Raw genomic sequence first — 13230 nt, 5'->3', positions numbered from 1 at the left:
AAATCTACAGGTAACGCAGCTCTACATTGAAAACACAGTCTGTTTATCTCCTAATTCACCTGATGAAGGGGCCAGACGTAGCCCGGAAACGTCATTACAAACAATAAGGAGGTTGTTATCCTTAAAAGTGTCATGTGGTCAGTGATTTACAAAGTAGGTTCCATCATAGAAAACTAAATTTCTACTGCTGATTCTGATTTGGATATTAACTGATTTTGTTTATGCAACTCGACTAAGAATACGTGAAAGATATATGACTTTAAATACAGCGACGTTGTGTTTTCTTCTATCACGTACCCTCCATTATGTTGGAGAGTTTACAAATCTATTGTACGTGGATTAGCATGATTAGTTTGGCCGCTTTATTAACACCGGATTAGGATTATCCCCCAGCTTTACTTGACTAGAGCGCCCTAGCAACGACACGTCAGTCAGGACCGAACAGCCAGAGAAACAGGTAATGGTTAAGATGGGAACACTAATATTTTTTATTATCGATGTGTGTGTGTATAATACTGAACTTTTGACAGGGACCATCTGAGACTTAATGTGACTTATGGGTGGGATATGTTGTCATATAAATAGTATCTAATATTACCGTCGAATTGAAGCATGTGCGGCTTCAATTCAAGTTACTTCAAAAAAGGTGAATGATTCAATACGCTGTTCACTAGTTTCGCAATGGTATGAAGAATTGAGTAAGCTATCAATTGTGTGGTATATATTGTTTTATGGAATTATTCAAGAGAAAATGAATTGACATTGCTGTGCAAAACTGGAGTCGAAAGTGTTTTATCATCCAAAACTGGCAGGAGATATCGCTTGGGTGAGATCAAGCGATATCTACACTGTAGATATCGCTGCAATGAAATTGCATCACAATGCTTTGCAGGCCATTATGACGTCATTGGTTACCATGACGTCACAATCAAATGACATCACTAATGGCTCTGCTACTGAAGCTGTTAGCAGTACTTTTTACATTTAAGACACTGCTTATTACTGTCTACAAACTGACAAAGTTGGAAGAATGATGTTGGATGATAAATAAAATCTCACCCTCGTGTCTTTTGATATCAAATATATCAACACGAGTTGATAAAAGTTGGAAAACTCCGAGGCTTGCCGAGGATTTTTTCCACTTTTATCAACGAGTGTTGATATATTTGATATCAAAAGACACGAGGGTGAGATTCTCTATCTGTGTTCCTGAACCATTATGCGTCATATAAATCACTATTGGAAACTGAACTCTATAGAGGCTAATATGGGTCCCATTTTGGTCACAGGATCAAAATAATTTAAGGAATTGGGAAAACTGTTAGAAATCGTAATAAAAGTTGTCACATGTGTTCTTATAAATGAGAATGAGACTTTTATTTCACCACTTGCATGTTGTGACTGATAACAACACTAATGTAACATACAGGACAGACGAAACGTGTCAAAAGGCTATCACTGATAATTTCGTATAATTTTCACCACTATTTTGCCTTTTACGCCCAATGGAATCTGTTTGGGCAGATTATCGAGACTATTTTTTCTCCAGCGTTATAATAATACATTTAAATACGTGGAACTGTTTGACTGAAGCTGAGTTTTCCTAATGCATGCAGATAAAGACAGGTCAAACATGTGATAAAGTGGTTCATGTTCCGTCATGGATTTGTTCATAGTTTGATTTTCTCTTGAAAAGAAACGGGAAAAACTTGCGTCGGACAGACCTCCAAAGCTTGCAGGTGTGGGAAAGAAGAAAATGATACTTTTCATACCAATCTTTTTTCAAAATTTTCCATAGCTTCACAATTTGAAATTTCGAGTGGGCCAAACAATGTCTGTATCCTACCTCGTCTTGTTTCAGCAAGAACAAATATAATGAGAAGAACGCCTATATTCCAGACTTCTTATTTCGATCATGTTGTTAATTGTGCTTTTATTTGCATTAAATTGTTGTAATCTTCGACAGAATGAAATAATACACAACATGATAACGTCGCTATGTAAAATGCGGCCCTGTTGTATTAGGCGCTGGAAATCTCCATGCATGGTTGCGTCCCTTGGGCGTGCCAGAATCCGATAATCATGAGTTCAATTCCCGGTTCGTCCTGACTGTGTTTCTGGTTTGTCAGCATCATTCCCCTTACCGTGGGTTTCAATACGTGGTGAACATTAAAGGTCGGCATCACTTCCTACATCATGCTGACATGCAATGATGTAATGTAATATTCAAAGTGGCGTTACACCAGCTTCACCGAATGGGTCTGTTCACGATTCGGTCGTGTGTAAGTGAGTGAGCCAAACTGGGACTCGAATCCACGATCAAAGGTTCCTGGTACGCCTTAAGACGCTTGGCCACCCGTGCATCCCGACCATGCACAAAAGGAAGTTACATGAGGTGCGGAAGCTGCATTTGTTGGAAGAGTACGTTAAATCACCACCTGTCTTCAGATGCCTAAAACTTATATGTATTGTAGAAGGTGCTCTTTCGTTTATTTTGGTTTAAATTACATTGAATATACATTATTCCACAGTGACAACGTACTCGTGCTGAACCCAGTAGCTAACGAAGATGGAGATGATACAGCTGTACCTGGTTGTGGTTACCTTAGCAACAGGTAAGGAACAGATCTCGTTGATACCAAACAGGGCAGGATTATGAGGGTCCGGGAATCAGCTGTTCTATTGGAGTTTATCTGAAAATCACCAGCCCAGCTTCCTGTCGAGAAAACACTACGGGCCAAAGAATCAGGGAGGTCGAAGATTAGTTACGCAAATTCAGGGCAGGGCTGTGGTTGATTGGTTAGTTTGTTTTGTTTGTTTGTTGTTTAACGCCGCACTCAGCAATATTCCAGCTATATGACGGCGGTCGGTAAATAATCGAGTCTTGACCAGACAATCCAGTGACTAATATCATGAGCATCGATCCACGCAATTGGGATCGATGACATGTATCAACCAAGAATGCGAGCCTGACCACCCGATCCCGTTAGTCGCCTTTTACGACAAGCATAGTCGCCTTTTACGGCAAGCATGGGTTGCTGAAGACCTATTCTAGCCCGGAATCTTCACGGGTCGACAGGGCTGTTGAATCGAGCAATTACGGATATCTACCCCGAGAGAGTGATGTGCCTTAGCCTTAGTCATTTAAAGAGAGTTTGCTTTAACGTAGCTAGATTTGACATTTGAAACCTCACGCTACGTCTTCGGTTTCAAATTCAATTTATAACAATTAAATCTACACATAACCTTGCACTACATATAAACACAGTAATATTATTTCCAAATTATTTTAAGGTAATATTTCGTCTTTGAGAGGGTCATTAAAAGACCGGCATACACGTAGGGCAGCCAAAGTAGCTGGACAATTGTGTTGATGTAAGATTCGTTGTCTTCTAGCGCACGCTGCCTGCACGTTCCCTTCCGGCCTGCAAGGAACATGGACGACCGAAAATGACGCCATCACCGTCAATTCGACCCACTTGTCTGGCTTCTCTGTTGATATATACCAACACCTTGATTTCACCTGCTTCTTGACCAACGGGAATAACTACGCCATGAAGTAGGTAAAAATAATGTCTGTGATACGTGGATAGTAAATTGTTTGATCACAGCTGATAGTAATCTAATTAGAGAATGGTGAAAAATGGCAAAATTGCGAACACAAAAGGGAAGCAGGTTATGCGACCTTATGCGATGTACATGGGAGTAGGTTATACAACGTTATTTGATGTTCATGGGAGTAGGTTATACAACGTTATACGATGTACATGGGAGTAGGTTATACAACGTCATGCGATGTGCATGGGAGTAGGTTATACAACGTTATTCGATGTACATGGGAGTAGGTTATACAACGTTATTCGATGTACATGGGAGTAGGTTATACAACGTCATGCGATGTACATGGGAGTAGGTTATACAACGTTATTTGATGTACATTGGAGTAGGTTATACAACGTTATTCGATGTACATTGGAGTAGGTTATACAACGTCATGCCGTGTACATGGGAGTAGGTTATACAACGTTATTCGATGTACATGGATATGGGAGTAGGTTATACAACGTTATGCGATGTACATGGGAGTAGGTTATACGACGTTATGCGATGTACATGGGAGTAGGTTATACAACGTCATGCGATGTACATGGATATGGGAGTAGGTTATACAACGTTATGCGATGTACATGGGAGTAGGTTATACAACGTCATGCGATGTACATGGATATGGGAGTAGGTTATACAACGTTATGCGATGTACATGGATATGGGAGTAGGTTATACAACGTTATGCGATGTACATGGATATGGGAGTAGGTTATACAACGTCATGCGATGTACATGGATATGGGAGTAGGTTATACAACGTTATGCGATGTACATGGATATGGGAGTAGGTTATACAACGTCATGCGATGTACATGGATATGGGAGTAGGTTATACAACGTTATTCGATGTACATGGATATGGGAGTAGGTTATACAACGTTATGCGATGTACATGGGAGTAGGTTATACGACGTTATGCGATGTACATGGGAGTAGGTTATACAACGTTATTCGATGTACATGGGAGTAGGTTATACGACGTTATGCGATGTACATGGGAGTAGGTTATACAACGTCATGCGATGTACATGGATATGGGAGTAGGTTATACAACGTTATGCGATGTACATGGGAGTAGGTTATACAACGTCATGCGATGTACATGGATATGGGAGTAGGTTATACAACGTTATTCGATGTACATGGATATGGGAGTAGGTTATACAACGTTATGCGATGTACATGGGAGTAGGTTATACGACGTTATGCGATGTACATGGGAGTAGGTTATACAACGTTATTCGATGTACATGGGAGTAAGTTATACGACGTTATGCGATGTACATGGGAGTAGGTTATACAACGTCATGCGATGTACATGGATATGGGAGTAGATTATACAACGTTATGCGATGTACATGGGAGTAGGTTATACAACGTCATGCGATGTACATGGATATGGGAGTAGGTTATACAACGTTATTCGATGTACATGGATATGGGAGTAGGTTATACAACGTTATGCGATGTACATGGGAGTAGGTTATACGACGTTATGCGATGTACATGGGAGTAGGTTATACAACGTCATGCGATGTACATGGATATTGGAGTAGGTTATACAACGTTATGCGATGTACATGGGAGTAGGTTATACAACGTCATGCGATGTACATGGATATGGGAGTAGGTTATACAACGTTATTCGATGTACATGGATATGGGAGTAGGTTATACAACGTTATGCGATGTACATGGGAGTAGGTTATACGACGTTATGCGATGTACATGGGAGTAGGTTATACAACGTCATGCGATGTACATGGATATGGGAGTAGGTTATACAACGTTATGCGATGTACATGGGAGTAGGTTATACAACGTCATGCGATGTACATGGATATGGGAGTAGGTTATACAACGTTATGCGATGTACATGGATATGGGAGTAGGTTATACAACGTCATGCGATGTACATGGATATGGGAGTAGGTTATACAACGTCATGCGATGTACATGGATATGGGAGTAGGTTATACAACGTTATTCGATGTACATGGGAGTAGGTTATACAACGTTATTCGATGTACATGGATATGGGAGTAGGTTATACAACGTTATTCGATGTACATGGGAGTAGGTTATACAACGTTATTCGATGTACATGGATATGGGAGTAGGTTATACAACGTTATGCGATGTACATGGGAGTAGGTTATACGACGTTATGCGATGTACATGGGAGTAGGTTATACAACGTTATTCGATGTACATGGGAGTAGGTTATACGACGTTATGCGATGTACATGGGAGTAGGTTATACGACGTTATGCGATGTACATGGGAGTAGGTTATACAACGTTATGCGATGTACATGGGAGTAGGTTATACAACGTTATTCGGTGTACATGGGAGTAGGTAATACAACGTTATGCGATGTACATGGGAGTAGGTTATACAACGTTATGCGATGTACATGGGAGTAGGTTATACGACGTTATTCGGTGTACATGGGAGTAGGTAATACAACGTTATGCGATGTACATGGGAGTAGGTTATACAACGTTATGCGATGTACATGGGAGTAGGTTATACAACGTTATTCGATGTACATGGGAGTAGGTTATACAACGTTATGCGATGTACATGGGAGTAGGTTATACAACGTCATGCCGTGTACATGGGAGTAGGTTATACAACGTTATGCGATGTACATGGGAGTAGGTTATACAACGTTATGCGATGTACATGGGAGTAGGTAATACAACGTTATGCGATGTACATGGGAGTAGGTTATACAACGTTATGCGATGTACATGGGAGTAGGTTATACAACGTTATGCGATGTACATGGGAGTAGGTTATACAACGTTATGCGATGTACATGGGAGTAGGTTATACGACGTTATTCGGTGTACATGGGAGTAGGTTATACAACGTTATGCGATGTACATGGGAGTAGGTTATACAACGTTATGCGATGTACATGGGAGTAGGTTATACGACGTCATGCGATGTACATGGGAGTAGGTAATACAACGTTATGCGATGTACATGGGAGTAGGTTATACAACGTTATACGATGTACATGGAAGTAGGTTATACAACGTTATACGATGTACATGGAAGTAGGTTATACGACGTTATTCGATGTACATTTCAGATCAAGCCATAAAGAGATGCTATTCGGACAGGAGGTGTACATCTTCATCTGCTGGGAGCTCGTGGCAGAGTCCTCGGATGTGTGTAGATTCTATGAACTAGCCAGTAAGTAACAGCTCAGTAATGTATTGAAAGACTCAGTTAACGAATCTGCATTTGCATTCAACAAGACCCGTGAAAATCCTGGGTAGAATAGGTCTTCAACAATGCTTGCCGTAAAAGGTGACTATGCCTCTCGTAAGAGGCGACTAATGGGATCGGGTGGTCAGGCTCGCTCATTTGGTTGATGCTTGTCATCGTATACCAATTGCGCGGATCGATGCTCATGATGTCAATCACTGGATTGCCTGGTCCATACTCGATTATTTACCGACCACCGTCATGTAGTTAGAAAATTGCTGAGAGTGGCGTTAAACAACAAACAAACAAACGCATTGAACAAAAAGGCTGCATCCAGACATGCATGAAGTGTGAACTTTCTTCGCCCCGGTGGCACCCGTTACAGACACGTCAAACCAGTCAATTGTTCAGCTGAAAAAAAACACATGAAGTACGAGTCAAAATAGAGAATTGCATCGGAAATTATTTTGTTAACTGATGCGACAAATTTGGAAATGTCCTCCACATGTCTACCATAAAACTTTCTGAAAGCTCAGCTGGGCCTTGAGTATTGTGACGTTCAATGCCAGATGCTTCAATGGTTCAATCATCTGGCGAATCCCGAAATATTTTGGCGCCTGTCAAATTTGATTTAGTTAACTCAAATGAGGTTATACTTGACAGTCTTACTGAAATGGGTTTCATTAAACAAGATCACCTCTACAAAAAAATGTCTGTCAGTCCTCTACAAAGTAAATATCAATAAGACCAGGGTTGGATTCCTAACATTTGAAGCCCGCTTTTGTGTCCCCAGGCATGAGGGTGTTGGACTATATCAAGATAACAATGACGTAAGACTCCTCTCGCCCGCTCCCTCCTTCAATTCCCCCCGCCCTCACATGTATTTTCTCTTGCAGGACACGTCAGTGAGAGCTCCCCGGATAAAGCCCGGGCATTCTTCCCCGGAAACTCCCCACCCATGAGTTCGATTTGCCAAGAGAGCGACGATGGAACGATCTCACCCAGATATCTGCGCAAGACGACATAGGGGCCGAGGACCGGAATCAGATTGGATAAACAATGGACCCGGAAGTAGATCACTGATGACATTTTGTGATATTTTTAACTCGAAATAAGATATGGTATATTCCTTTGAAAGAAGTCGAACTACGAGATATAAGTCGGAAAAATAAAGTTTTATAATTATCTGTGTAGTGTTTTTTCTCCTTTATCAGAAACAAAGTTGGCGGCAGACGGATGACGAACTGAAACACAGTATTTTCAACCTGAATAATGCTATACAGTACCTTTATTACAAACACGCACATAACGAACCGACAGATGTTACGAACCGTTTTTTTTTTTTGTTTTTTTTGTGTGTGTGTTTTGTTTTTGGGGGGTGGGGGTGGGGGGAGGGGAATTTACTCTTTATTATTTGTATACCAGCATTTATTCATAACACATGAGATGTTTACTGAGTCAACATATTATTTGAGGTTCCATAGCCGTGGTTGACCGTGAGTTGCTTCCCTTAGCCGTGACAGCATCCGCTGTTCGTGACTTCGCAACCAGATTATCGCTAGGTCTGTCAACACACAACCTGACTCGTGGGTTTCATCCAAACGGTTGGCGTTCAGTATCTGAATACCTTTTTGGCTTTCCTCGCATACTGATTGCTGATATCTTTCAGTTTGTCTTTGAGTCGACAATACACTAGTCATAGCTTTTCTTCGCAGGGAAATCCATGAAAATGAAAGCCAGGAGTATTCGTAGTTCTGGACGTGCGTCCGAATGCGAGACAATACGATATGTTGTCACTGCAACTACATTGAAAATAAAACCCATCGCATCGCTCTCCAGTCAAGATGGTGTGATGCCAAATCACCGAAGGCTGGCCGTTAAAAAAAATGTAAAAAATATGCATACGAGAGGATGGGGCCAAATGGTTCTAGGTTGGGGGGCATAATTATAATTGTTTTCAAGATTTGGTATAAATTCATGTTTTAACGTAATGACAAATGCTCAATTTGTAACATTTTAAAAGATCCTTTAAGCATAGGCGTGACCGTTGTGACGAAACCCTACCACCATCCTGTGACTGTACGGTTTTGTTAAAAATAAATTTAGAATTACATGAAATATTTTTGGCCTCAAGTATTACAAATAAAATGCAATGTTGACGTTCTGAAAAATAGTTTTGTCTCCGTTATTGAACCAGTGACTGAGAACGTACTCTAACTCCAACAACATGTCTGCACCCCTCCATCTGTAGCCCCTACCCCCAACCCCCGCCCAGGCCTTAACATCAATCAATCGGTCATTGTATATTTAGAATACTGGATGGCCTTAGGTCCATACTGAACAATAGACATCAGAGACAAGTGGTTGTGAACACTATTTAGCGGTACAATTCTTTCAAAACATCGACAAACGTAAACGTTTGATCAGTATACCTTAAAGCTTTGCACGTTTGATCAGTACACCTAAAAGCTTAAAAAGTTTGATCAGTACACCTAAAAGCTTTTCACGTTTGATCAGTGCATATAAAAGCTTTAAAAGTTTGATCAGTACACCTCAAAGTTTTTTCACGTTTGATCGGTACACCTAAAAGCTTTTCACGTTTGATCGGTGCACCTAAATGATTTTCACGTTTGATCAGTACACCTAAAAGCTTTTCACGTTTGATCAGTGCATATAAAAGCTTTAAAAGTTTGATCAGTACACCTAAAAGCTTTTCACGTTTGATCGGTGCACCTAAATGATTTTCACGTTTGATCGGTGCACCTAAAAGTGAGTGAGTGGCGAAACCAACAAGCTGGGCGAACAATTATTCGAACTCACGATGATACGAATGTCACGCATGAAACTTTCTACAATCGACCACATAACCAGATGACAATAGAGTTATTGTCCATGTGCTTAAAACTAACTTATTCAAATCCATACTAAGTACCACGCTGCATTGATGACGTAAGCTTGAAGTTTTTGAAACAGAGAGCAAATCATATTCTCTATTGCTAATCCTTATGTGTGGATAAGAAGGTCATTGTTACATAATTTTATATGACGTCCATTCGAGTAACGAATCACATAACAATCCTATACACTGTATGTAACCAGGCGTATATGTGCACTATATGTTGTTTACTTCGTAAGATTATATACAAAATCAATTTAAAAAAAAAAAAATTCTTGAAAGCCACGAAACCGCTGTTGGAAGCGAAGGAAGGACAAGTAACAACAGTATCGCCTTGCGAAGGGACCAGTCTCGATTAAGCTTTTAACTGAACAATTTACAGTTTATAACGAATCTTTTTCAAGAGTACAACAAATGACAAGAAGTGATATTAACTCCATAAATGACCATGTGTCATTATTTTGTCTCTGGCATTGCTAATAACTTAAACTAGTATATAATTACACGTCTGTCTGCTGACATTTTATGGGGGAAGCGACCACATTCTCCTAGGACAACATAATTTGGAGTAGATTTCTTTACCCCTCACCCCTCTTACATGCCGTTATCTGTACAGATTCCAGTTGTTTAAATTTATCTACCACATATTCCCGCGTCATAAAGTAGAACTATTGATTCTTTTATCAAATATATTAATGAACAGGTCGTAAGGGATTACTTTATGCAGTGATCTCAAAACATTTTACACTATCTTCTAAGCCTGTTTACTACAGTTTCCGACCGCCTCCGTGGTCTAGTGGTAGAGCGTCCGCCCGGAGAGCGGAAGGTCCGGGGTTCGATCCCCAACCGCGTCATACCAAAAGACGTTAAAAGATGGTACTTGTTGTTACCCTCAGCTGTCTGGCGCTCGGCATTAAGGGGCTAAAACAAGGACTTGTCGGCTAGGAGTCAGTATACTGTGTCTGAGTGGGGTATTCATGTTAACTGCGATATGGTATCTCAGTGTGCTAGCACTATAAATCGGCATCAGTCCGGACTATTTCAAGCAGCCACACACACACGTGCATGCACGTCGCTATATAAGTGCAATAATCTTGGACGCGACGTTAAACCCAATTTCACCTCACCTACTACGTATACAGTTTCCTATATGTGGGACACAAGACAGTTTTACTGAGAGTAACAACGTATTTATAACACGAAACACATTCCAATAGCTTCCCCTAGTAATTCCATTTTTCACTTCTCCTTTCTTAAAAAATACAACTTTAGTCTTATCGAAGTTGATAGTAACAGTAATATTGTTCTAGGACCCCAATTTGTCTCTATGTACATTGAAACAAATGTACTATGTCAACAGCATTCAATGTCCTATGCCAACTCATTAATAAACATCGAAAATAAATAGAGGCTGAATAAACATTAATATATTTTACTCACGAACGAAATAAATGAACAAATAACCTGGAAACATTTTAATATTTTGGAAGAAAAACCACGTCTCTGCAGTACATTCTACAATTAAATCCAATGCTTTTTTAAAAATACAAACCCCTGTAAATAAATCATCAGTGGTTGAGTATCCACTGCGAAATCCTACTTGCGATTCCACAATTTTTTAAACGTTAACGAGAATTCAGAATTGAAACATATATCTTACTTAATATACTTAATTAAGAAATTCCCCTGTAGTTATTTGGTTATTTCTGATGAAGAGGTAGGATGATGTTTTCTGCCCACCTATCGGGAAACTATAACTTGTCAAATAGATTATTAAAAAGAATTAACAGATAAGGCAATAAATATTATATGCATTTATAAACAATTGTGCTATTACTTTATCATTTCCTGTTGTTTTGTTACGTTTCAGAGCAATCAAGAATAAATACATCTAGTTACTAGTATATCATCTCAGTCTTCATCAGTGACAGGTATATCATCATCTTCATCATCATCATCATCGTCATCATCATATGGGGTAGCATCAGTGGCAACATCTGTAGACACCATACCACTAACATATTTCTGCCACTGTTCAACAGACATACATATAGTAGATCGTAAGTCGCCCAAACAGACCAAAATACTTTACTATTGTTAATATTATTCAACAAACTGTTGAATGTCTAACCGGAATACAACTGTCTTTTCCTAGGTGTCACTGTAGTAAACCTATTACGGGCGTAAATGTAATTATCTGGATAAACTCTACTCTTATATCGACGGAACACATTAAGAAGTCTGATTCTCTCACAACGAAAAACTCACTCTTTATCAAACTATCTCTGAGGTTGAGCCTTGCAAAAAAAATACGTTACTTTCATACTGCTAGAAATACAACATATAGCTACAGTAAGGATACTAACAGTATTATCTAACTCATGAAATGATAAATCAGTAAAAGTGTCAAACATTGAGATCACCTCATCAGAGAGAGTAGGTTTGCAGCAGTCCCGTTGACAAACACAGAGGTCACCAACATGAGATGCACGTGCTTGCGCTGCATCAGAGTCACGTGACAGTAGTGAGCATGTAACCGGAAGGTGACTAGAGTCGTATAGGGATACAATATCAAAACGTGTACATAAAGAAAAGACTTCAAGGGATGACATAACATAATCTACAACACTAGACCCATTCGTACTAATAAATGTAAAGTCACCCGTTTCCAATATTAGATGCACCAGAGACCATATACCGATATGGTCTCTGGTTGCACAGCGACCATTAAACAAGATCCCATTAAGGGATGCACACAATTTCATTAGCAATTAACCAAAGAGATTTCACACTTCGTCGCAAGAAAAACATTCCATGAAAAATCTAGAAAAATGATCACAGTTTAATCGTTCTGAAATACCATTGTCTATCAAGTCGGATTCTATTGAAGTCCTTGTGTTGAAGTCCCAGCCGAGGTGTATATGGACATCCCCAACCTCCTGTGTCACATCATGAAGCGATTCTTGCAAAATGGAAATTCCACATTTGCATTGCTTATTATAATACCACGGCGGCTTTAGGGGATTCATTTATACCGGTGGTATTAATACATTTTTATCAAGGCCAAAAAGGTCATAAGTTATTGCATTTTGCTTGATGAACGATTTCTTCAAGTATAAGTTCCCCAAACAGCGTTTAACCAATACAGTAATACCACGAGACAATCTCCCAAAGCTGGCAGTTCTTCTAGCAACCAGATCAAACGGGATGAATTCTGGAAAGTACTGTTAGGTCACACGATGATGCCCATGTTTCTATGAAGTCAGAGTTTTCGATAAAGAACAGAAAATTAATGTAACGCAGTTTACTTTGAATTCCAGAGATGTTCCAAAATAACAATTTACTAGTGCTATGGGTATCAGGCTTGGGTGGATGACTGGTATCGTTGCCATGGTCACATCCTTATTTCTCTCTTGACCTGGGGCGTGTCTCGTCGGATACTGTGTTCTGTGAACTGAGGATTGCCTCTTTGAGTTTCCCACTTTATCCTTGTATGTACTTCT

General features: G+C 39.8%; 1 protein-coding gene across 2 annotated transcripts; it reads left to right on the top strand.

Moving 5' to 3' along the window:
- The first annotated feature begins 401 nt into the window (after positions 1-401).
- Positions 402-8018, top strand: LOC124147169. Of its 2 annotated transcripts, none has more exons than XM_046517782.2 (5): positions 402-457; positions 2532-2615; positions 3397-3559; positions 6713-6816; positions 7728-8018. In XM_046517782.2, exons 2-5 carry the CDS (start codon positions 2570-2572, stop codon positions 7856-7858), a joined length of 444 nt encoding a protein of 147 aa, XP_046373738.1. In that variant the 5' UTR covers positions 402-457; positions 2532-2569; the 3' UTR covers positions 7859-8018. The 2 variants fall into 2 exon arrangements, with proteins under 2 accessions (XP_046373738.1, XP_046373739.1); XM_046517783.2 differs by lacking the exon at positions 402-457 and adding an exon at positions 625-646.
- Positions 8019-13230: the final 5212 nt, after the last annotated feature.

Source organism: Haliotis rufescens, unplaced genomic scaffold, assembly GCF_023055435.1.
Source record: "Haliotis rufescens isolate VD_foot unplaced genomic scaffold, xgHalRufe1.0.p SCAF_39, whole genome shotgun sequence".
In the NCBI taxonomy this organism is placed as follows: Eukaryota; Metazoa; Mollusca; class Gastropoda; order Lepetellida; family Haliotidae; genus Haliotis; species Haliotis rufescens.
The sequence above is the reverse complement of the archived record's forward strand: the minus strand, read 5'-3'. Positions and strand labels throughout refer to the sequence as shown.